Source organism: Mus caroli, unplaced genomic scaffold (assembly GCF_978045245.1).
Source record: "Mus caroli unplaced genomic scaffold, Mus_caroli_1 scaffold_12, whole genome shotgun sequence".
Lineage (NCBI taxonomy): Eukaryota > Metazoa > Chordata > Mammalia > Rodentia > Muridae > Mus > Mus caroli.
In genome coordinates, this window is record NW_028227267.1 from 23,870,317 (window position 1) to 23,894,404 (window position 24,088).

Below are 24,088 nucleotides of genomic sequence, written 5' to 3' on the forward strand. Positions count from 1 at the left end.
GTCACATGGCCATTTTCAGCAGGCTGGGGTTGAAGGAAGCCTGCTTCTCTGGTGCTCACAGCTACCTGTGGAACCTTTCCTGCCTCTCATCTGAACCTGCCTTCTCCCTAGATGCTCTGAGTATGGGGACAGGGAAAACTTGAAATAGGAATTTTATGGCTTCTTAAGAAGGATGGCCAAGAAGCTGGAGAGATGGCTCAGCGGTTAGGAGCACTGACTGCTCTTCTGAAGGTCCTGAATTCAAATCCCAGCAACCACATGGTGGCTCACAACCATCTGTAATGAGATCTGATGCCCTCTTCTGGTGTGTCTGAAGACAGCTACAGTGTACTTTGATATAATAATAAATAAATCTTTAAAAAAAAAAAGAAAAAGAAGAATGGTGGCCAAGAATTTGGAGAAAACTAGAATCATGCAAAATTAGAATTGTAAAGACTCCATTCGATCCCTAGGCTGTCCCCGCCCACTCCTCAGAAGGGGAAGATGAGCAGGCTGGCCCAGTCCATTTGACAGTCCTGCTTTCCCAGAATGCCTTGAGAGGTAAATTGATCTCTCCTCCCACAGTGAATTGCTGGACTTGTTGTTGAAGGACTCTGTGTTCCCCAACCTGGGGTAGCCTTTGAGCTCAGCATCTGTGATGCTAAAATTGTGAAGCTGACGAGTTCTAGGGTCACTGAAGAGACAAGCCTCTCAGGGTACTTGTCAAGGATTATCTAGATTAGAGAGGGAAGACCCACATTAGCTGTGGATGTACCATTCCAGTAGCTGGGATACAGGACTGAGCAAAATGAAAATGAGCTGAGTACAAGAGCTCATTGCTCGCTGCTTCCTGACTTGGGATGCAATGTGACCAGCCACCTCCTATGCCTACCCAGGTGCTCTTTGAATTGTAAGCTAAAAATAAACACTTTCTGTCTTAAGTTGCTTTGTCAGGGTATTTTTATCACAGAATCTGTTGTGTGACAGACTTTTGTGAGTAACACAGCACAAAACACACATGAACGCATGCTCACAAAATCTACTCACTCCAGATAGATAGGCCATGACAAACCAAGGAAAGGTTGCCACCTAAGTCCAACTTGGTGAACCAATGAGTTTTATTGGGGTTACTTACAGGAATATGAGAGAGGCAATTTTTTTATTAGATATTTTCTTTATTTACATTTCAAATGCTATCCTGAAAGTTCCCTATACCCTCCCCTCGCCCTGCTTCCCTACCCACTCACTCCCACTTTTTGCCCTGGTGTTCCCCTGTACTGGGGCATATAAAGTTTGCAAGACCAAGGGGCCTGAGAGAGGCATTTTTTTTTTTTTTGAGACAGGGTTTCTCTGTATAGCCCTCGAACTCAGAAATTCGCCTGCCTCTGCCTCCCAAGTGCTGGGATTAAAGGCGTGCACCACCACGCCCAGCTGAGAGGCAATTTTTATAAGAGCAGAAATAACTCAAAGACAGCTGCATCGCCAAAGGCCACCCCAGCTTTGGTGGCAGCTCACAGTAGCTAGAAATCTGGAGCACAGGGCACAGCCTGCAGGCACTCAATAGGATGGGGAGTGTCCTTTCTCTTCTAGGCAGTTCAACGGGTCTCTGCTTCCTCCAGTCTGTTTGTCTTGTCTAAGAGTGACTCTAAGTAGCTCTTGCTGTTTACATACTATGGTGGTTTAAAAGAGGGTGACCTCATAGACTCATATATTTGAATGCTTGGTCACCAGGGAGTGGAACTGTTTGAGAAGGATTGAAAGGTGTGACCTTGTTGGAAGAAGTGTGCCAATTTGGGTGGGCTTTGATGTTTTAATAGCCCACACCAGACCCAGTGTTCGCTCCCTCTCTCGGCCTCCAGCCTGTGGATCAGGATGTAAAGCTCTCAGGTTCAGCTTCAGAGCCATGCCTGACTATTTCCATCTGTGATGATAATGAACTAAATCTCTAAACTGTAAGCCAGCCCCACTTAAATGCTTTCTTTTATAAGAGTTGCTTTGACTATAGTATCTCTTCACAGAAACTAACGCATACTAGCAGTGTTAACAGTAATTAAGACATATACTCTTGGAAAAGAAGGGTCCTAGGAAATCTGGTCAGTTTCAGGGACTTCCTAAAGCTATTTTGAGTTGTTTACTTCTTGATTTAATGAGATTCCCTGCAGGGTGGAGTGTTTCAATCTCGGTGGAACTGTTGCTATACAACATTCAACCAAGTGGAACTGTTTTTGCAGGCATAAAAGATCCAAGTTGACAGAGATCTCTTTAGGCCTGCGTGGCAGGTCATAGTCCCTGCAAGGTAGCCCTGAGAAACCAGTCTGAAGCTCTGAGGGTGAAGCCTCAGTTGCAATGGAGACTCCAGGATATGGAGGTGCCCAAGCCTGGAGCTGTCTGCTGAGGAAATCTGCATGTGTGGGGTGGGTTTGACTCAAGAGAGAGGTTGAATGTGCGGCAGCTGGGGAGGCATGGCTGCCTAGATTCCTTAGCACCCAGATGATTCATAGATGCTCAACATGTAGCTTCAGGACTTGGCATTTCCCCTTCCGAGTTTCATTCAGTCTTGCTTCGGCCCAGTCATTCCCATTACCCCATTCTCCCCCCCTTTAGAATGGGGGTGTTTACTTGTGTACCAGCAAACACTAGAAGCATGTGGCTCGCTTTTTATTTTCATAGGAGTTCACAGTTATGAGACTGCCTTGAGTCTCTGAAAAGACTTTGGATTTTTAAATTGTGTCAATGCAAAAAGACTATGGGGAAGCCCGGCAGTGGTGGCCCACGCCTTTAATCCCAGCACTTGGGAGGCAGAGGCAGGCAGATTTCTGAGTTGGAGTCCAGCCTGGTCTACAGAGTGAGTTCCAGGACAGCCAGGACTACAGAGAAACTCTGTGTCTCAAAAAACAAAAACAAAAAACAACAACAACAACAACAACCTGACTGTGGGGACTTTTCAAGTTATGCTGAATGCATTTTGCATTGAGATGCCCATGAGCCTATGATAACAAAGGAGTAGAAGGGTATATCTTAAAAGTGATTTATGTTCGGGTGCCAGGCTGACAGGGCTAAACTTGTGACAATTGCTTCTGATTGTGGATCTAGAATTCACTGAAGAGGCGAGTCTCTAGAAATACCTATGATATAATATCTAGATTAGGTTAACTTCTGGGCATGCCTATAAGGGATTATCTATATTAGGTTAATCTAATCAGGAAGTCCCGCTTTAAATTGGGTGGTATGTTTCAGGAGCTGGGCTTTTCAGTTGAATACAAAGGAAAACCTGAGCTAAGTCCAAGCACCCATGAGCTAGCTGTCTGACTGTGAGTGCCTCCTGCTCCTGCCACCACACCTTCTCGGCAGTGATGGATTGTATCTCTTCAAACTGTAAGCCAAAATAAATTTTCCTTCCTTAAAATCATTTTGTCACAAATGAGACCATAATACAATAATCTGTTACTCTAATCTGGGCCCTAGTGAGTTTTGTTTGTCATGGGGACTGTCCGAAGACAGAAGAGAAAGAAAAACTCTTAACCAGAGGGCAGGGTCCCATCCACTTCCACACGAAGGGCAATGGCTCCCCCAAGTTGGGGTGCATCGTCCTGTGCTATGTGATACTTCACTGTAACATAGTCCTGTGATCAACCCAGGGAAAGGAGCCTTAACAGGACAATTCTAGACAGTATGAGGAGACAATGGGGTCCTGTTCGAGGACCCTGAAATCCTAGCCTTGGACAGTGGCTGTCTCTGTCCTCAGGATGTACCAATCTGACTTTCACAAGCTGCCATCCCCACAAGGAAATGTGACAAAGGGAGAGGCTGAGGTGCCTGCTCCTGTAAGATTTCCTCTGGACCCCAAGTCTACCTACAAAGAGTCTTCAAGTGTTTATGTTTACCACACACCTCACAGGCTGACTGGAAGAGTCACACAGGACATACATGTGACGCGCTTGGTGTCAAACAGCATGGGTTGAGAACCCAGGTCTGTCATTCATTAGCTGAGGGATTTTCAACAGGTCACCTAACTTCCATTTCTTCATCTGTTAATGGGCCTGCCCATAGGAAGCTCTGGGTTAGTTGTGCTGGTCACACATCTCTGGGTTCCTGGACCGTGTGAAGGGTTTATTCAAGGGATTCAGAGGCCATGTGCCAAGAAGAGAACAGGATGCAGTCAGTGCTGCAGAATTGGTAGATTCCTCCCATTTCTGTCTTCTTTGCCCATCTCTGAGTCTGATGAGGTCCCGAGCTACCCCCTGCCACCTCTCTCCCCAAAGGCAGCCAACTCTACACTGGACACAGCCTCTCTTTAATGAGATCACAGGATGTCTTGACACAGGGACCAGTATGCTCAGGAAGGTGGAGTTAATCTGATGCTCTGCTCTCCTCTCCCCCTTCATATGCTGTTCCAGGCAAAGGCTGCTGTGTTAGCTGGGGGGCTCAGAAGATGTCAGAGACGATATAGTCAGTGTGAACACCATCAATCAGTCCAGCTCCATTGTCGTGGACAAACCAGCAAGGCACTTCTGTTGCATGTCTGGGGTCCTTGCTGTAGTCTTTTTGCAACCCTCTGGAAACAGGCAAGATAGCTGCTGTCCCTCTTTAGACCTCCCAGGAAGTTCACCCTACCCACATGTCACCAGGAGGAAGGCCTAGACCTATGATTGGGGAACAAAATACAGTCAAGAACAGAAGTGCTGGTCACTAACCCACTCACCGGGTGACTGTCAGCTGCCGATTCTTCACCACCATTGTGGCATCTGTCTTTGTAGGGTCAGAGCCTGGGCGGAGGTCAAATACTTCAAAATCCAGCGGGGAGAAGAATTGTCCTGCAAAGGTGCCAGGGTTAGTGATGAATGAAGAGAGTGGGGGATAACAGAAGCGCTACACTGATCTGGTGACCGATGGCTGCCACTCATATGAGGTTTCTAGTGACCGATGGCTGCCACTCATATGAGGTTTCTGGTGACCTCTGACCTTTCTGTGAAGTGGGTGTTTTGCCCATCATCCCCCGGTTCACTTAGCTTTTGTCTCACCCTACATTTGGTCACCATCTCTAAAAGGGACAAGGCCCTCACTAAACAGCCCATCTCTGAGGCTCTGGAGAGCTCTAAAGCTCTGGAGATTGGCCTGTCACTGAGGACCCGTGAACACACACTGACTTTAGAGCACCAACACACAGTTCTGCCTGGCTGGCCAGTCATACCCAGTAGCCCCTGTGTCCGGGCTGACATCTGGAAGCTGTCCAGCACATAGAAACCTAGGAAGTCCTGGTGGACTGCACTCCCCTTCCATGTTCTGTGCAGGACAATCTCAAAGGTAGCCCCATCATCCACAGACACCACCAGGTTCCTCTTCTTGTTGATCGTCACCACTACCCTGCAGGGCCAGGCAGACATCAGGACAAGACAAGCTGCCTTAATCCTCTGGGACCCAGATATTACACCTATCCCTGGTGGCCCTCACTCTGAGAGGTCTGGGTGCTATTTGTTCCCTCCCATATGTCTCTGTCCTGTATGCCTTAAAATGTCCCAGGCCCTGTGCCAAGTCCTCTGTGTAAACTGAATCACCCAATTTTCACTCTGACCTTGTGAAAGGACCAAGGTTCAGAGGGATTAAGTAATGCTCTCGAAGTCATGTAGCTGGTAGTCAGTGGCTATCTGAGTCTGGTCCTATGAATCCTGCTCATTCCTGAACCTTCCATCCTGGTCAGAACACCTCTTCCTGGAGCTATGCTGGTGCCCTGAGGACTTGGTTAAATAAATGAATAAGTAAAGGAAGGACAGACATGACAGAGCCAAAAAGGAAGCCCAGAGGACTGGAATTCAGTGCTATAGTAGGAGGGCTGTGGGGAAGGAGTGGCCCTTGTGCCAGCCTGAGTGAAGGTAGGGGTGGGATTCAAGGCTCCAGTCTCAAAGCTCATGCCCAGGAACTGAGAAAACATGGATGGTGGAGTAGTTCAGAGTCTGGCCATCTGTACAGGCCTAATGTGTGTCCCTTGGTCACACTGCTTAGGAAATGTGGGCTCTGAAGGCTCAGGAAACACAGTTGGTATGAGCTCTCTGGGCCTTGACCCATGTCGCAGTGGGTTTCCTTCCTCCTGCCCAGGCCAGGCCTCGTTACCCATCCTTCTGCAGCACAGCCTGGTCCCTCCAGGAGAACAAGGACCCGCTGGAGCTGGGGTTCAGTGTAATGTTCTGAGGAGTCACTTCCAGCTGAAAGTCTGATGCGGGACTTGAGATTCCCAGTCTCCCAAAGTATGTGCTCTCGTGTTGCCCAGGGCTGTGGGCCTTGTTCCCAATGAGCTGCCCATTCACAGTGAAGCCTGCAGTGGAGTGAGGAGCCATCTAGTCAAGGTGGGGCCTTTGACACGCCGCATATCCTTTCCAGGAGGTCCCCTTCATGCCACAGGCCATGTCACCTCCAGGACTGGCCCTGCTCCCAAGACCACCTGTGCTCCTTCCCGCTCCCCCCATCCATACGGTAACTACTAGATACCCTAACTCTGGACTCCTTAGGAAAGGAGTGGACATCCTTCTCACACAGGGACAGACTCACAGGAGGTTTGGAAATACATTTGCCAGACCCTGAACAGCCCTGTCCTCACTGACCCCGAGTTGAGTCTCGTGCTCCAAAATTGACACTCTGAGAAACAGATCTCCCGTTGCTTCCTCCCTCCCTTTCCCAGCCCCTAGTCAATGCTCAACAGACATGGAGTCGCAGGGATGGATGAGGAGGGGGTTTGGGGGTCAGGAAAGCCTTCCCTACTATAGCCTGGCTAGAGGGGTGCTTTCCAGTTCTGCACAGCCATGATCATGGGCAGGTGCCTCAGGACACGTGTGATGTTCAGGCCCTGATATAAGACAGAGGCTCCTTAAAAAAAATTCCCAAGGATGTCAAGAGAGCAAGGCCTGAGCATAAGACTAAGTAGGAGGCTCATCTGGTCATGGGTTCCATGTGTTGTATGAGTCACACACTCATACGGTTAGTCAAGGACATGGAGTAAGAGGAAGGCAAGGTGCCTGTCAAATGGACAACATGCAAGGCAGAAGGCAGTGAAGGCTACCCCAATAGTTTCTGTTTAACTAGGGAAGGTACAGGAGCACTGGCTCTGCCCCACCTGGCGGAGGGTACATTACCCACCATACCTGTGTCAGGGTCCTGTACTAGGTTCAGGATCACACCAGGTTCCTCATTGATGTTGAAGCACAAGCTATCCTCTTTTGAGGGCACATAGATGATGAAGTGGGGATCGGTGTCCACTGGGAACACAACATGGAGTCTGTTCCACTGGGGGGTTGGTTCGATGGAGTGGATTAGGGCAATCCTTCAAACCCTCCCAAGACTTACCACCTGTCACGCGGAGTGGCAACTTTGAGTCTATGGGGTGGGCTGTAGGAGACGGCTGTGTGGCTGACAGCACAAACGCTGTAGGTGAGAACAAACGCTGATGAGGGGGAGGGCAGCACAGTCTCCTAGAGATAGACCAACGCCCCTATCCATGGAGCTGGCCTGATGCTACAAACAATGGGGACACTAAAGCAGCACACACGCTCCATGCCTCTCAGGGTTTGGGTACAAAAGTTTGGTCCTAGAAGATGGCCTGGTCCCCTATGTCTTCTATAATGGGGACCCTGGGGAAGCCAGGCCTGTACGGAGGCATTGTCCTAAGGAATCCCACCGAAGCACCGAAGGGAACCAGAGCTAGTGATAGCCAGGGTTCTGGTCAGAGCTAAGTGCTCAGTTGGCTAGCCAACAGGGTAAGTAGAAGGAAGGGGTGAAGAAGGGGGTCCCCAAGATGGCTACCACTTACTTCTTCTGGGTCCCACCATCTCTGCAAAAGACAAGGAAAACAATGTTACTCTGATACCCAAGCCCACCTCCAGGGCATGTAGCTCACTCCTCAAGTGACCCTCGGGCTGAGAGATGAACTACTGTAGGCTCAGCCCTGCTGAGGTTGAGGGGCCTCTCAAATGCCCTCGACTTCCTCAGATAGACACTGGGGAGAGGGGCTTGATGGAGACCCGAGGGAAGGCAAAGGCTCATGAGGCTTGAAGGATGCAGCTCTGAGATTCAGAAGCCCAGGACAGAGTGAGGCGGGGAAGATGCAGGAACAATGGGGTTTGTGCTGGGGGGCGGGGCTTCCAGTCACATGATGCCAGGTGCTAAACCAACAGGCCGTAAACTCACCTAAGGGTTGAGAATCTGAAAGGGAAAAGGAAAAGAATTAACCCGGGGAAGACTTTGGTACATGACCCTGCTGACCACAGATCCCCAACGCCTGTACCCTCCGGGGGCTTGTCAATGGTGGGCTCCAGCCCATCCTCGTCTGTCAGGCCTCTGATAGTCAGAGAGGTCAGTGGCGTTACGAAATGATAGTCCAGTGACATCTTCAGGACCTGGGATGACAGGTTGGCCCTCTCCTCCCCTTCCGTCTTCATCCTGTGTATGAGACGTGTGCTTGACGTGATGGCGGGCTCTGCTTGCTCACTCTTTCCCTCATTCATCAAATATCCAAGCACTCACAGCGCCCAGCCAGAGCAACGGCTGTGTGTCAGGGATCTCATGATTGTGAGACCTATCTCAGGGCAGAGGCGTGTATGTGCCTCAGAGATAATCAAGAAGCTTATGTGCTCCAGGGCCATGGTAGCCTGCCTCTCTGAGCTTTGTATTGCTCTCCCATTAAGTAGAGATGATGAAGAGACTCCCTCATAGATGATGAGGGAGAAATATGTCTGGGCATAGCAGCTCTGTAGTAAGTGGAGCCTGCTCTGAGGAAGCTCAATGGGGCAAATGGGCTATCCTCTTCCAGAATCCCCATCCACGGGGAAGACACACACTGAAGACCCTGAATAAAGCAGAGGGGGAAAGCACACCTGCTCCCCTCAGCCTGCTGGCTCAGAACCACCTCTCTCTGTCTACCAGGAACAGGGTTTACAGTAAATGGAGTTTACTCCTGGCAGCCGCAGGGACCCTACCGCTTAGCCAGGAGCTCCTGGATAGTGAGGTAGGCCCAGAGCCTCTCCACATGATTCTCTAGCATGTGGCCACGCTCTCGGAGCAGTTTCTTCATCTCTTCCTCGTCCACTAGGCAGGTTGCCTTGAATTCTTGCTTTTCCTGGGAGTTGAAAGGGGAGCAAGGCCGTAAGCCATGACAGTACAAGCCCTGGATGGTACCCGAGGCTCTGGCAAGCACCCACATCTGGTCTCTGTATCTTCATTCTCAGTACCGCAACCTGTCTGTTGCCTGCTGTCATTTATGTTCACTCATTCATTCATTCATTCATTCATTCATTCATTTGTGTGTTCATTCTACAAATGCTGGCAAATCACCCCTTGTGAGCCAGGCTTAGTCCAGGCCTAAGGCTCAGTTGGACAGGAGGTGCAGGCCTATCCACATGGAGTCACTCTCTGTGGAAGAGTCCAACAAACACCTACTGTTTCTGTTGTTCACTTCTCCTAAGGGTCACAGAGTTCAGCTGGGATGCCCTGGTCAGCCTGCCATGGCATAGGCACACACTGTGATCCCCAGCTACAATAATGAAGTCTTTCCCAAGATGTTCTTTATCCCAATGCCTGCATCTGGTACTCTGTGGGTTAGTCCGCTTACCCACAACGCATACACACCCACTCAGGGGCCATGCTATCACTGCAGTACAGACAAATAACAGCCTAGAAAGCTGAAGAGAGCCAGGCTAGAGTCTGGTTAACTCTCTTCTCTCCAGGGAAGAAAGTCCTAAGCCCTCAACCTCACTGTGGGTTGAATTCACACCCTGGAGGATGAGCCAGGTCTCGTATCCCTAGAACCTTCCATAGATGTGTATGTAGTTGCATTCACTGTGCCAAGATGCTGGGCCTGGTACACAGGGTATGTTCAGGAATGAGACCTAGTGAGAGCAGAGGCTGGCCTCCCATTCTCTCATGCTTGCGAGCAGAGAATGTGAGGAGTTTTGAGGGACCCTTCTGAGCTAACGGATGACAACTAATTAACACCACTTTGATTCCATTCCAACCTGTCCAGTCTCTGGGCCTGGGCATATTTGTCCTCCCCTAGGAGGAAGATAGACACTACTTGGGATGGTCAGAAGAAGGGAGTTTGAAGTGTCTAGGCACTGTCCAGTTTCTACCACCACCCCCCACCCCCCACTGTTCACCATTTACCCCACGAGCCCGAACGTCAGCCTTAAAGGTGTTCAGCTTGTGGTTAGCAATGCGCCCAGCCACCACAATCTCCGAGCCGTCATAATACTGTTTATGTCGGTGCTGGGTTAGAGCCAAGACAGCATCCTGGGGGTACTGCAGTTCCACATCTGTCAGCAGGGGATTGGCTACTTGATTGTAGAAGCCCTGCAGGGATGGAAAGGGAGTCTCCTTCAAACAGAGCACCCAGGAACCTGACCAGAAGACTACGAACAAAGTGGAATGCTGGTATCCCACTTTAGAGGGGGAATCTAGGCTCCGAGAGGTTAAGTCACTGCTTATACTCGTGTACTTGACTTCAACTCTGGATATCTGTCTTCTCTAGGCTGATAGGCAAACGGCCACCAGAGCCCCTTGGCATTTTGCTGATGGTGTGTGGGAGGGGTCAGGGAGACCTGTAGCTGTTGGGTGGCATCATGGTCCTCATAAATTCTCTGGGCCCATCCGTTGTTCTCAATGGACATGACCTCCAGGAAGCTGAAGTCCAGGTCGTGGCCAAAGCCGAGGTTGTAGAGCGGGAACCTGCCCCGGATAGCGTTGCGTACATTCTTGAGGATCTGGGAACGGTCCGTCTCCCCTGCAGCCACACATCCAGACAGTGATGGGATGCTAGATTTCAGGCATAGGGTAGCCCTAGAAACCTTTGGAAAGTACTTCCTGGGAGGCAAGGTTCTCATCCCGGATCAACCTCAGTCCCCATTGATAACTGGGGGCAGCACAGGGCAACTGTGACAGCTGGTAACAGCTCACTGAAGGCCCTGCCCGACCATATGGACCCATCACAGGCAGACGTGACTCTGTGTCAAACTCTCCTATGGCTCTTTGCCATAGCCTGTGAGGCCAGGCCACCCCACCTCCCCAAATTTGCCTGATTCGGCACATGTCCTCTTTACTGGGCAGGCCCTGCGAGATTTCTTCCTGTCCCCTTTGCTTCCTTCCAACTCAGGGCTTACTTCGTCCAAGAGGCCTTCCCAGGCCTCTCTGGAGCCAGGTGCCCCCTGTCAGGAGTTGCATGGCCTCGTGGCACCCTCATCCTCTAGCTTCCATGGTAGACATTCTCTACATCAGCTGAAGGAAGAGACACATCTCATTCTCTTGGTGTCTCTTTTCAGCCCCTTGTCCTGGACTTGGCACAATGTAGGTAAATACTGCCCATCCTTTGGGCCCCTAAGCATCCCAGCTTCTTACAAAACCATGTGCCATTACCAACTCGCAGGACAGAGGTGCGCCGCAGAGCTCCCACAGACTTTGCGGTCTGAACAGTTTTCAGACCAGCACTTGATTTTCTGGCCCAGTGGCCTCTCCAACAGATAGAATTTCCAGTATCAGCTTGATCATTTCTGGAAGTGAGGCGATCACCACCTCCCGGGGCAGCCCCTGAAGTACTCACCTTCAGTGGGCTCTCCGTCTGTCAACATGATAAGAATTGAGGCCGGGCTGCTGAGTTCTGGGTGGCTTCCTTGAGCTTTGTTTAAGATCTCGATTCCTCGGAGCAAGCCTCCATTCAGGTTTGTGGCTATAAAGGAGATAATATAATATAATAATATTGGACCAGTGTACAGCCATATTCCAATGAAACAGACGTGATGCCAGGCTATTCTGAGACCCTTCCTTACCTCCAGCCAAAGAAAAGCGCCTCACAAAATCTTGAGCTGCTTGCAGATTGGCATTAGACGCGGGTACCAGGGAGCCCTTCCATGATTGCACTTTAGAGCCAAAGAGGACCAGGTCAAAGTTGTCTACTGGCCTCATGTCCCCCAGGATCTTAAGGAGCGCCTCCTTTGTCTGCAAGGACAGGAGGAAGTCAGAGGAGGGACAGAGCTGCTAGGTGGTAAAAGACAGCTCTTTCCGGGAACCCAGGTAGCCACTGTAGAAATGCACAGTGGACAAGCAGAGATGACTGTCAGCCAGCCCCCAAGGAAATAGCATCCTGATGGACTTGGGGTGTCTGAGGGGCACAGAGAAGGCAAAAGGACCAAGTATAGGGAGAAGAAATACTGGGGAGTTTGAGTATATCCCCCATCTCCTACCAGAGCTGTTTTTCTAGAACCTGTCTTGTGCAGACATGGCGTCCCTGCCCATTGGGTAAAGCACTGAGAGCACTAGATGCCACCCATAGACCCTCTATCACTCCCAGCATCTTCAGGGCACGGACTTTCTCTTCTGAGCACTTCTCCATGGGAAACTCCATGTGACCCGCAGGCACCATTATCCTCTGTCTCAAAACTGGGAAGAGCTGTGCTCACCTGTATTTGCACAGCAAGGGAACTCATTGATTCCCCAGCAGGGATTTCCAGTTACATCCCCTTCTCTGTCCATCAGCACAAGTCCCAAGGCGCTCTACAGCCAAACCTTCACAACATGAAGGCAAGCCAGAGACGCTGCAACTGGGTGAGCTGCCCAAAGGTGCCATTTACCTGCCTCACTTTCTGGCCTTCCATGGAGCCACTGATGTCAATCACAAAAACCAGGTTCTTGCTCATGTTGGTCAGGTTTTTGGGGGCAAAGAAATGTGTAAAGTAGTTGTTGGCCACCTGGAACAGAAAAGAGGCAGAGAGGCCTTTTTCCCAGTCAACATTCCTTGCCCTGTAGGGCTTGCACCATGAGCCTTAGGCTTACCAGGAGGTCACAGAGCTTGTCTCGATTGACATCGTAGGTCACCTTGAATTCTCCATTCAGCAAGGATGTAGAACATGTGGGGCAGGACTGCTGCTGGCTCACAGTGGGGCGGAAGAGCACATGACCCTGAAAGCAAAGAAGGTGTGAGGCATGGGGGAGGGGGTGCAGATAGGATTCTGCTAGATAGCTTAAGGGGTGTGTTGTGCGTGCGTGTGTGTGCGTGCGTGCGTGTGTGTGTGTGTGTGTGTGTGTGTGTGTGTACACCTGAATGTGTTTGCCTACAGGCATCGGAGTAAGCCCAGTGGTGGGTCATTCTTCTAGGTTTGCATGAGTATACTTGCCTGTAGTAAGAGAAAAGATTTTTTTTTTTGTTTGCTCCTGAATTGTTGGAATTTTTATAATAACCACCAGTATTTAGAGTATAAAAACAAGATTAAAATAATAGCAGTGTGATAGTGTAAAAGATATCAGTCATCTCAAACTGTGGGGTTAAAGGCGATGAGCCATCATGATAGCAATGCCCATGATCCCGTGATCCCACCATTCAAGTGGCTGAGACAAGAGGATCTCTAGTTCAAGGCCAGCCTGGGCTACACCGTGATATAGCAGATATGGTCTTTAAAAACAAAAAGTAAGACAACAATATTATGCATGGAAAAAAACAAACCACCCCCCCAACAACCACCCTTGGTCATTTGGTTGGCAAAAAGCAGAGAGGAGAGGGAAGGCCCGGGAAGATGATGACATCTAGTTTGAGTGATGTAGATATTCACGGAAGCTACCGGTGATTCACCACTATCTCTGCTCTGGACTTTCTATGTTCTCTTTAAAGGATGTTAAGGACTAATTAGCTTGTTATAATAAGATATGTTCATCTTTTAAAATAGAAGGCTTGACAATGACTGTTAGAAGAGGACCCATCCCCACCTCGTCAACAATAAACCTGCTAACATTTCAAGGTGTCTGTCTGGCTTTGTTGAAAGGGTATTCCGGATTTAGGGTGTGGTTTGGCAAGTGAAGGGCTTGCTGAAAAGCCTGATGACTGATTCTGAGCCTCAGAACCCTAACATATGGAAGACAAGTGACCCATGGAGCTGTCCTCGTCCCTCCAAACACATACTGTGGCATGCTCGCACACACATAAAAACAATTATTAATAATAATTTTTCCTAACCAGAACCCCGGAGCTCTTGTCTCTAGCTGCATATGTATCGAAAGATGGCCTAGTCGGCCATCAATGGAAAGAGAGGCCCATTGGACTTGCAAACTTTACATGCCCCAATATAGGGGAATGCCAGGGCCAAAAGAATGGGAATGGGTGGGTAGGGAAGTGGGGGGCGCTATGGGGGACTTTTGGGATAGCATTGGAAATGTAATTGAGGAAAATATGTAATAAAAATATTAAAAATTAAAAAAATAATAATAATAATTTTTCAAATAATGAAAATTAAAGGTTTCCTGATTGTCTTAGTCAGGGTTTCTAGTCCTGCACAAACACCATGACCAAGAAGCACTTGGGGAGGAAAGGGTTTATTCAGCTTACACTTCCATACTGCTGTTCATCACCAAGGAAGTCAGGACTGGAACTCAAGCAGGGCAGGAAGCAGGAGCTGATGCAGAGGCCATGGAGGGATGTTCTTTACTGGCTTGCTTCCCCTGGCTTGCTCAGCCTGCTCTCTTATAGAACCAAGACTACCAACCCAGAGATGGTCCCACCCACAAGGAGACCTCCCCTCTTGATCACTAATTGAGAAAATGCCTTACAGCTGGATCTCATGGAGGCATTTCCTCAACTGAAGCTCCTTTCTCTGTGATAACTCCAGCTGTGTCAAGTCAACATAAAACTAGCCAATACACTGATGAATTGTTTGTTTGTTTTTTGTTTGTTTGTTTTTTGAGACAGGGTTTCTCTGTGTAGCCCTGGCTGTCCTGGAGCTCACTTTGTAGACCAGGCTGGCCTCGAACTCAGAAATCCGCCTGCCTCTGCCTCCCAAGTGCTGGGATTAAAGGCGTGTGCCTCCACGCCCGGCTACACTGATGAATTGTAAGAGACACTTTCTCAGTGACTTATGGAGCCCCTGTGCAAAGGGCATGAGAGCTGAATGGCTCTTGGCCCGGGTTCAGGGCTACTTGGGAAGTAGGGTGTTGCAAGAACAGAACTTCTGGGGATCCTGGGTGGCCAGTGACAAGTCCTTGGATAGGTCACAGACCTTTCCAAAGTTGGGTGTCAAAAACAAAACAAAACAAAACAAAAAGCTAAGGGTTGTTTGATGTGCCCCGATGATCTTCCAAGGGCAGGATATAAGCAAAGAAGAAACCGGTACAAGCTGTCAAGACACAGCCAGTGTGCTGAGACTAGTTCTTTCCTATCTCAGATGGGCAGGAGACTAGAACACTTCTGAGATTCCACCTGGATACATGTACCCATTATAGTTTGGATATAGACTATCTTCCTGAAAGACTCATATGTTGAAGGCTTGGTCAGTGAGGCAAGCGGTGTTCTGAGGCCTGGATTTGGGGGAGTGACTGGATCCTGAGGTGCTGCCTCCATCAGTGGACTGACCCACGACAAATCCAGAACATGAATAGATAATTACCCAGCGTGGTGGATCACATCTGTAATCCCAGCACGCGGGAGGGCGAGCCAGGAGGATTGTGTGATTAAGGACAGTCTAGGCTGAATAATAAGACCTTGCCTTGATAAATCACAACAAAATTTAACCAAGAAAATTGAAGCTAGGTTGGTCACTGGAAAAGTGCCTTTAAAAGTCTCTTCTTCTTCTTCTTCTTCTTCTTCTTCTTCTTCTTCTTCTTCTTCTTCTTCTTCCTCCTCCTCCTCCTCCTCCTCCTCTCTCTATCTCTCTCTCCCTCCTCCTCCTCTTCCTCCTCCTCCTCCTCTCTCATCTCTCTTTCTCCCTCCTCCCCCCTTCCTCCCCTATCCCCTCTCTCCCCTTCCCCTCCCCCTTCCCCTCTCTCTTCCCTCCTTCTCCCCCCTCTCTTTCTGCTTCCTGGCTGCATAAGCTGAACAACCTCTATTCCTGCATGCATTTCTGCCATGATGTTACCCCACCATGTTCCAGAAACAGCAGAGCAAGCTGACCATGGATTGAGACCTCAGAAGCCAGGAGTCAAACTAAATCCCTCTTCCTTGAAACTGTTTCTCTCAGGGATTTGCCACAGTTGATGGAAAGTCTGACTAATAACTCATCGGGACAGCCTAGTTACACTGCCTGGTCCTGTGCCCAGCCTGGGTATTTTAGAAAGGCTGAGTTGAGCTGAGAAGTCTCTAAGGCTCCATCCCCATCCCATTGTTCTTTGCATACCTTTTTCCCTGAGAAAGACTTCTTGATGGTTTGAGCAGCCAGTTCCTCACTGAGGAAGGAGGCCTGAGCGTCCAGCTTGCTGATCCCCTGGGGCTCAAAGATGTCCACATCGATCTGCATGGAAGCCAGTTCTGTGGTAAGGCCCATGTGGGCTAGCACCAAATTTCAGCCAAGAGCCCTGTGGACCTGCCTTTCTACTGTGTGCAGTATCCACCCAGCCCTTAGCAGGGCCTGGCTCATCATAGTCAGTCCAGAAATACTGACTGAAAGATGCCCATGCCTGAATCCTTCAACTTGGCCCCTCCTGCTGACTGACACGTAAATGTCAGTACTTTTTATAATCTGGTGGCAGTCTTGGGAAATGCAGGGATGTATTTAGCAGGTACAGAAATTGGGGGATCATGGATGACAAGAAAACTGGGAGATTCAAGGGGCTTCCTGCCGCGGAAGAGCCCACAGGAACCCATCCTGAGGACTCACTCTCATTCCTTGCATTTTCGGGCCTGGGCTAAGGGGAGAGGGCTGAACCATTGCTGAAAGCCACAGTCGGTGTGGGATTGGGGGTGGGAGAAAGAAAGTGAGGAATCCTGTCTGGGAACTTTCAAAGTACCTCAAAATGCTGTACCAGCTGCTTGGGTCTGACTTTGATGGCGATGTCATACTGCATCAGTCTCCTCTTTAGTACCTCCTCATAGGTGAGCTGGAATGTGGCCTTGCTCTGGGCTCCAACAGTGATGTGGATGGTGAACTGCTCCATATTTCTGCCCGAGGCTCTGAACATGTCACCAGAGGCAACAATAGGCAAAGGGTGACATGTACAGTTTCAACACCTAAAGCATGTCCCTCAGAACCAGTTTCTCTTATTATCACACCATCCCCCAAGGCAAGAGCTCAAGGATGTACCCTACCCTAGCCCCAGATGCCAGCTTAGACAGGCTTACTCAAGCTTCCATCCTCCTGGAGGTGCTCCCTCCTCACAGTCCCCAGCTCCATCCTGGATGGTCAGAAAGGAGAGCCCTGGAAACTTGGCCACTAAGGCCTGGAACTTACCTGACAAGGCCAGCGCTCTCCCCTAAAATGGCTGCCTTCCGGTACTGCTTCCATGCAGTCACTTTGTCCTTTATGTCCCCAATGAACGCCTTCCCTTCTGATGTTCTGCATGAAAGGGAAAAGTCCCCAGTAGTGGTGGCCTCACTTCACTGCCTGGGTTGTCCTTTGTACTGAGTATTCTGAGCCTAGGACCCTGTCCACACAACTCCTTGAAAGGGAGTCTCTGCTGTCTGCTGCCTCTACTGTCCACTGCTCAGAGGACCCATAGGAAGTCAGTAGATAACCATGGTCACAGAGGCCACATCACTCCCTGGATTTGCTCCCCAAGTCAAAAGCTTTGAAAACAAGCAGTCAGAGGCTCTGATTTTCTGTGTAAGGTGGGAAGTGAGCCCTCTAGTGGACCTCTTTCCTCCTATCCCTCTAAGCTGGGGCTGGCCATGACCCAAGTGAGATCTCACTCCTCTGAACTCAGGCTGAACAGGTGAGTGGACACAACTGGAGTAGAGTGTAAGAGTTAGACAGGGCACGCACGCACATGGCAAAGTCACTGATGAAGGCTGTCTTGGGGATTTCCACATCAAAAGCCACTTCCCTGGCTTTATCAGCATTGTTGACCACTTGGCTGGTGATGACGTAGTGGGCAAAGCGAGAGGTGACTTTACAGTTGACTTTCAAGCTCTTGATGGACACACCATTGACTGACTGAAGATAATAATAATAATAATAATAATAATAATAATGGATTCTTCCCATTCTAGAGCAAAGTGCCCAAATTCCCAAAGAATACACCAGACCTCCCGAGAAGACCCTCTTTCTTTGCTGGAGACATGAGGTCACATTTCAAGTGATGGGAGCCCCCCTGCCTGTTGCACTGACAGAGGCATACAGGGCTGGGAAAAAGCAAACCTGTAGTAAGGGCCCCATCTTGGACCCCTTGGCCAAATAACTTACAGTGTCCACAGCGTGTCGCTTCTGCAAAACAAAACCACCACTAAGTGTGAGTGGGGACGCTCAGGGACCCTGATCCATTTATTAAGGGCGGGAATGGGGTCTGTGTGCTCCTCCACCTCCCTCCTGCCGCTGGAAGGCTTCCTCTTCAAGAAGAAATGATCAGTGGGTGAGGGAGGCTCATGTCCCTGATGCAGGAGCTGCAGCCCCGGGGCCCAGTGCAGGGACAACTGCCTGTCTATGCTAAGGGCTTACTCACATACCTCACTGCCCCTGGGTCTGCCTGTTGCCAAGCCCAAAGCAGGCCTGGCCTGCAGAGTGAGGAGCGGCAGCAAGCACAGCAGCACCCGGAGCCCTGTGGCACCCTCCATGATCTCCAGGCTCTCGAGTCCCCGTCACTTCCCTCAAACCGTTAGTTAATACTGTGCTGGACAAACACAGTTTAAACATTAGACACAGCAGAGGCAAATAGCAGGGTTTAGGGAATCAATGAGCTAGGACGTAGCTCACTGGTAGATGGTTTGTCTACCGTCGTTGGTAGGCGCCGTGCACTAAGCTCTGGATTTAATTCCTAGGGGAATATATATGAAAAAAACAACATGTTAAGTGAAGTTGAAGAAAAAGTTTGGGTCCCGGGTGATGGATGGCTCAGCAGGTAAAGGAATTTACCATAAAGCCTGACTACCTGAGTTTGGAACTAATTCCCTCAAGTTATCCTCTGACCTCCACCTATGGGTTGTGGCATGAATGTACTTACACACACTGAGAGAGAGAGAGAGAGAGAGAAACAGAAAGACAGGCAGACACACAACATACAGAGAGAGAGAGACGGTTGGAGAGACAGACACACAGAGAGAGAAAGCAACAAAAAATGTTCATGGTGGCTAGGCTTGGTGGCACACACCTATAATCCTAACACTAGGGAGGTGGGGTCAGGAGGATGAGTTCAAGACAAGCCTCAGCTACATTGGGAAACCAGTTGGGCTCTATGAGATCTTGTCTTTAAACATGGGTGAGGAAGGGTGCTGAGCTGGATCAACAGCAGAGAGTGTTTGCTGCCTTTTTAAGGGACTCAAGTTTAATTGTCAGCCCCTGTGTTGGGAACCGCCACCCCCTTCTGGTTTCTGTGGGTACTGCATAGGCTCACATGTAGGAAAAATAACTTTCAAAACCATGGCGTGACTACTTTCTTCTTGTAAGCAGGCAGCTCAGGGCTGTGGAAAGTCCCTGCCAAACTCCAGATTGCCCTTGTGTATGTATCTGCACTCCGTCAAGAAGGCTTGTGGAACCCTCAAATGCTTCCTTTCCTGTCTCAAGTACCAGGCAGCACCAGTCTCATACAGTTAACTTTTGGCAAGAGGACAGAGGCGATACAATAGAATTTCTAAGCTTAATGAAGCTTTTCGTCCAGAATTCTTCAACAAACTTTCCAGTCATGCTTTGGCCACAGATGTAACTGGGTGCTATGACACCCAGTGACACATTTGGTTCTGATGGTTCGGGAGGCTTGGGGGAGGCACAGCGGTGACCCATGCTCCGGGCATATTGCATCATCTCACTGACCTTCTTGCTGGATTTGGAAAGAAAAACAGAAGTCAGCTTTGTCCTGCTCCCACCAGGCCAGCATGCTGTCACTACAGAAGACACCAATGGCAGCACCTTCTTAGAATCAAGGCCTCTGGAAGCCTCAAGCAGTTGTTCTTTATTGTCTAAGGTCTAGTCATGTGTCTCTGAGACAGCCACACTTGAACTGAGGTCTCAGGCTCCAGTGCCCATCATGTAGAGAGGTAGGCATATGCCCTGAGACACAAAGCCGGGAAAACAGAGTGGAGACCACAGAGGGGAGAGTCCTCAGAGGCCTGGCTTGCCCAACAAGTGGCTCAGATCTTATGTGCAAGCCCTGTCCCCAACAATACACTGGACAGCCGCAGTCATTTGGCTAGGTCACTCTATGACCTGAGGTGGGATGTGACCCTGGTGAGATGAAGGGGACCTTGCAGAAGAACTGTTTGCTTATCCTGGACTTTGGCTCCCAGAGGCAGCTTCTGGGAAAATGGTTTTTGGCCTTAGGGCAGGGTGACCTTCTGACCTGTTTTCTGCCTTTGTGGAAGATTAGACAGGTCAGCATGCTTCTGTACATTTGAGGGTCTATTTTGTTCTTTACCAGCACGAGAAGAGCCTGGTGGGCTGGGCACAACTTAGTTGCCCTGATGTGATCAGGAAGGGAAGGAGACAAACCAGTGGAACAGTGGATCCTAGGGACTGGCTGGAGGCTGGGGATGCCTAAAGATCTGTAGACCCTGGGAACTCATCTCCATGGGAATCAGAAGGTGTCTGGGGAAGTGTGGCACTTGGGAAGGTGAACATTGGGAGAGAAGGCTCTTTGGCAAGTGATCAGGATCAACTGGATGGAACAAGTGGGTTCTAGTTTCAGTTTGTTGCTGTTACAAACACTAGAGGATAGGAGGGGTTTTTTTTTTCAGCTTGTAGGTTACAAGCCGTCATCGAGGAAAGCCAGGGAAGAAACTCCAACAGGAACGTGAAACAGAAACCATGGAAGAATGCTACCTGGTAGTTCACTCACGGACCCATGCTTAGCTAGCTGAAGATTACCTGCATAAGGTATGGATGGTGCTGCTCACAGTGGGCTGGGCCCTCCTACATCAATTAATGATCAAGACAACCCCCTGCAGACACTGCCACATGTCAATCTGCTCTGGGCAATCCCTCAACCGAGACTCAGGTGGTTCTAAGCTTCGTCAAGTTGACAGTTCAAAAAAACTAAGACGGAGTATCTGTAGACCCTTAGCTTGTGTAATGGAAAACACAGAGGTGCCCAAGACTGGAATGCTGAGAGCTAGTTACTGTGGTATACGTCTGCAGTCCCAGCTACTGAGGCAGGAGGATCAGTTGAACTCAAGGGTCCATGGAAGCTTGGGACAACAAGAAACACAAGCAGATTCTTGGCTGTTGAGAGATGGGTCATGCCAAGTCCAGTTCACAGAAGGAAACGAGTAGCATGCTGATTTGGCTCCAGGGGTGGCAGGTGACAGAAAAGGACAAGGAGAGGGGAAAATGACCAGTGTGAGCATCTTGTATGCCCCATTCCGTTGCTGTTTTCAACTTTCCCCAGGAGTCAAGTACTGTTCCTCTCCCCATGTTTAGGATGAAGAGTGCGGTTGGCCCAACTGTGGCTATGGGAAGAGGAGATAGACAGGAAGCAGATGAGGTTGCTAAGGATTAAGCTTGAGGGCCTGGGAGGATGGCTGCCTCCCATTCCTGATGCTGTGCGCTCTGCGCCATGATGGACTGAACCCTCAGGCTGTGAGCCAAAGGCCCTTAAGTGGATTCTCGGCAGATATTTAGTGATGGCCACAAAAGTCACTCATACGGCTGGGGGTGCAGCTCAGTGGCAGACTGCTTGCTCAGCAGCTGAGAGGCCCTGGGTTTAATCCAGAGTAGTGCTAAAAAACAAACAAACAAACAAACACACAAACAAAAACAAAGAAAAAAGAAAGATGTGAAAAGGATGTTAAAAAAAATTCACCATGCTCCACACTGTTCCATCCTAGGTCCCTGCTCATTCTTCCTCACCTCGTCCATGGTCCCCACGGGCCTGGCTGTGTGAGACTTCTCCCGTAAACAGCTGTTCACCATCCACATAGCATATGGATGTCTGCCTGCCTGTCTGTCGCCTGCCAATCTGTCTGTTCGTCCTTCTGTCTGTCCATTTTAAAGCACAGATACAAACAGCACCGAACCCTGGGAGACATCAAACCAGTAGAAAGCAGAAGTACTCAAAAGGAAAACCAGTGTGGACAGGACAGTAGGAGAATCTAGAACATTCTAGAAAGGGAGAATGGGTACGATTTCCCAAAGGACAAAGATGTCCTTTTAGGAACCAGGCAGTGGTGGCGCACGACTTTAATCCCAGCACTCAGGAGGCAGAGGCAGGCAGACTTTTGAGTTTGCGGCCAGCCTGGTCAACAAAGTGAGTTCCAGGACAGTCAGGGATACCCAGAGAGACCCTGTCTCAAAATCTAGCAACAACCAAAAGTTGTCTTTTTAGAGAGAAGTAAAAAAAAAAATAGATGTTGTCTCAGATGGTGCAACTATTGAGTCTTGAAGAGAATCAAAAGAAAACAAAACATCGCCTACCCCAAACCCTAGATTACCCCAATGGATTGTAGCCCTCCAAAAAGTCACAACATGTGAACAGACAGACAATATATCTGTGGTACTACAAGTAGAATTGGTTAGAAAAAGCTGTCCTAGCCGGGCGTGGTGGCGCACGCCTTTAATCCCAGCACTTGGGAGGCAGAGGCAGGCGGATTTCTGAGTTCGAGGCCAGCCTGGTCTACAGAGTGAGTTCCAGGACAGCCAAGGCTATACAGAGAAACCCTGTCTCAAACAAAAACAAAAACAAAAACAAACAAACAAAAAAGTCTCCTTAAGGTGACAGTGAAAGAAAGGTTGGAAAATTGCTCTATATCTGACTTAATAGCCTAAAAATCTGGCCAGGTGTGATGGTGCACACCTTTAACCTCAGTACTTAGGATGCAGAGGTAGGCAGATCTCTGTGAATTTAGGCTAGCCTGGACTACGTTGTAAGGTCCAAGACAGCCAGAAGATCCTGAAATCCTATATCAAAAACAAACAAACAAACAAACAAACAAAACAAACAAAACTCAATAAAAATAAATAAATAAAAAACGCTTTAAAGTAACTTTTTTTATTGTGCCAAAATATGCAAAGAATAAAGTTTATACTTTTTTCAGTCTCTCTAAATAGCTCAAGCTGTCCTTCAATTGGAAATTCTTCTGCCTCTGCCTCCTGAATGCTGAGATTTCACACTGTGCCACTATACCCAACTACTTTTATTTTTTTTAATTTATCAACTCTGTGTGTGTGTGTGTGTGTGTGTGTGTGTGTGTGCTTGTGCTACTGTGTATGTGTATGTGTAGGTTGAAGGACAATTTGTGTGAGCTAATTCTCTCCTTCTACCACACGGGTCTGAAGGTGGAATTTAAAAGGCATTAGGATGAACATCAGCCTTTACCTGCTGAGCCACGTCACTGGCCAGTCTTTCTTATTTTCACCACGTGTTTACCCTGCATATGTATGTGTGTATACATGCCCTGGTGTGCAGGTGGAGGTGAGAGGACAGCTTTCAGGAGTCAGTCCTCTCCTTTCATCATGGGGGGCCCAGGAATCTGTCTGAGTTTGTCAGACTTGGTGTCAAGTGACAACTCACTGCTGCCAGCAACCATTTTAAAGCATGCAATTTAGTGGTATGAATACACTAACAGTGTTGTTGACCATCAGCGCTGTCTCTGGACATTTTTTAATTGTCCCCAAGTGAAGCTCTACACTCCTTAAACACTAACTCCTAACTTTTGCTTCTATGCCTAAGAGCCAAGGAGATAGCCAACATCAACAACAGCATTCTTCCTTCTGTCTCTGAATTTCCTTTCTCTAGACACTTGTATCTGTGAAAGGACACAGTCTCCTTTGAGACTGCTTTATTTCATTACAGAATACCCTCTCTTTCCACGCTGTTGTATGTCAGATTATGCTTCCTTTTATATCACTTTATAAGATCTACACATGTGCCGGGCATGGTGGTGCACACCTTTAAGCCCAGCACTCGGGAGGCAGAGGCAGGCGGATTTCTGAGTTTGAGGCCAGCCTGGTCTACAAAGTGAGTTCCAGGACAGCCAGGGCTATACAGAGAAACCCTGTCTCTGAAAAAAAAAAAAAAAAAAGATACACACATGCATACACATACACACACACATACACACACATGCATACACATACATGCATACACACATGCATGCCCACCCATGCATACACATACATATACACATGCATACACACACAAGAATGCACACACACACACACCACCTATAATATTATCCACTCACCCAGGGATGGGAACTTAGGTTGTTTCCATCCGTTACTCTTGGGAATCACAGGTGTAC

The 24,088-nt window shown here is 49.0% G+C and overlaps 1 protein-coding gene across 1 annotated transcript; it reads right to left on the bottom strand.

Annotated features, from left to right (window-relative positions):
• Positions 1–4,252: 4,252 nt before the first annotated feature.
• On the bottom strand, positions 4,253–18,518 carry Itih1 (inter-alpha-trypsin inhibitor heavy chain 1). Its single transcript, XM_021181342.3, has 22 exons — positions 18,368–18,518; positions 18,108–18,128; positions 17,692–17,858; positions 17,157–17,261; positions 16,717–16,879; positions 16,107–16,220; positions 12,784–12,909; positions 12,582–12,698; positions 11,781–11,949; positions 11,555–11,680; positions 10,560–10,741; positions 10,126–10,311; positions 8,943–9,082; positions 8,252–8,406; positions 8,155–8,169; positions 7,778–7,798; positions 7,315–7,392; positions 7,113–7,226; positions 6,088–6,289; positions 5,171–5,343; positions 4,682–4,793; positions 4,253–4,534 (listed from the first exon to the last, which is right to left on the bottom strand). The coding sequence occupies exons 1-22, from the start codon at positions 18,473–18,475 to the stop codon at positions 4,405–4,407; spliced, it is 2,724 nt and encodes a 907-aa protein (XP_021037001.1). The 5' UTR covers positions 18,476–18,518; the 3' UTR covers positions 4,253–4,404.
• Positions 18,519–24,088: the final 5,570 nt, after the last annotated feature.

Coding starts and splice junctions, on each gene's coding strand:
- Itih1 (XM_021181342.3), bottom strand. CDS start 18,475: ATGGAGGGTGCCACAGGGCTCCGGGTGCTGCTGTGCTTGCTGCCGCTC. Junction 17,859..18,107: donor AGCGACACGCTGTGGACACT/GTAAGTTATTTG, acceptor TATTATCTTCAG/TCAGTCAATGGTGTGTCCAT. Junction 8,407..8,942: donor CAGGAGCTCCTGGCTAAGCG/GTAGGGTCCCTG, acceptor TCTCATACACAG/GATGAAGACGGAAGGGGAGG.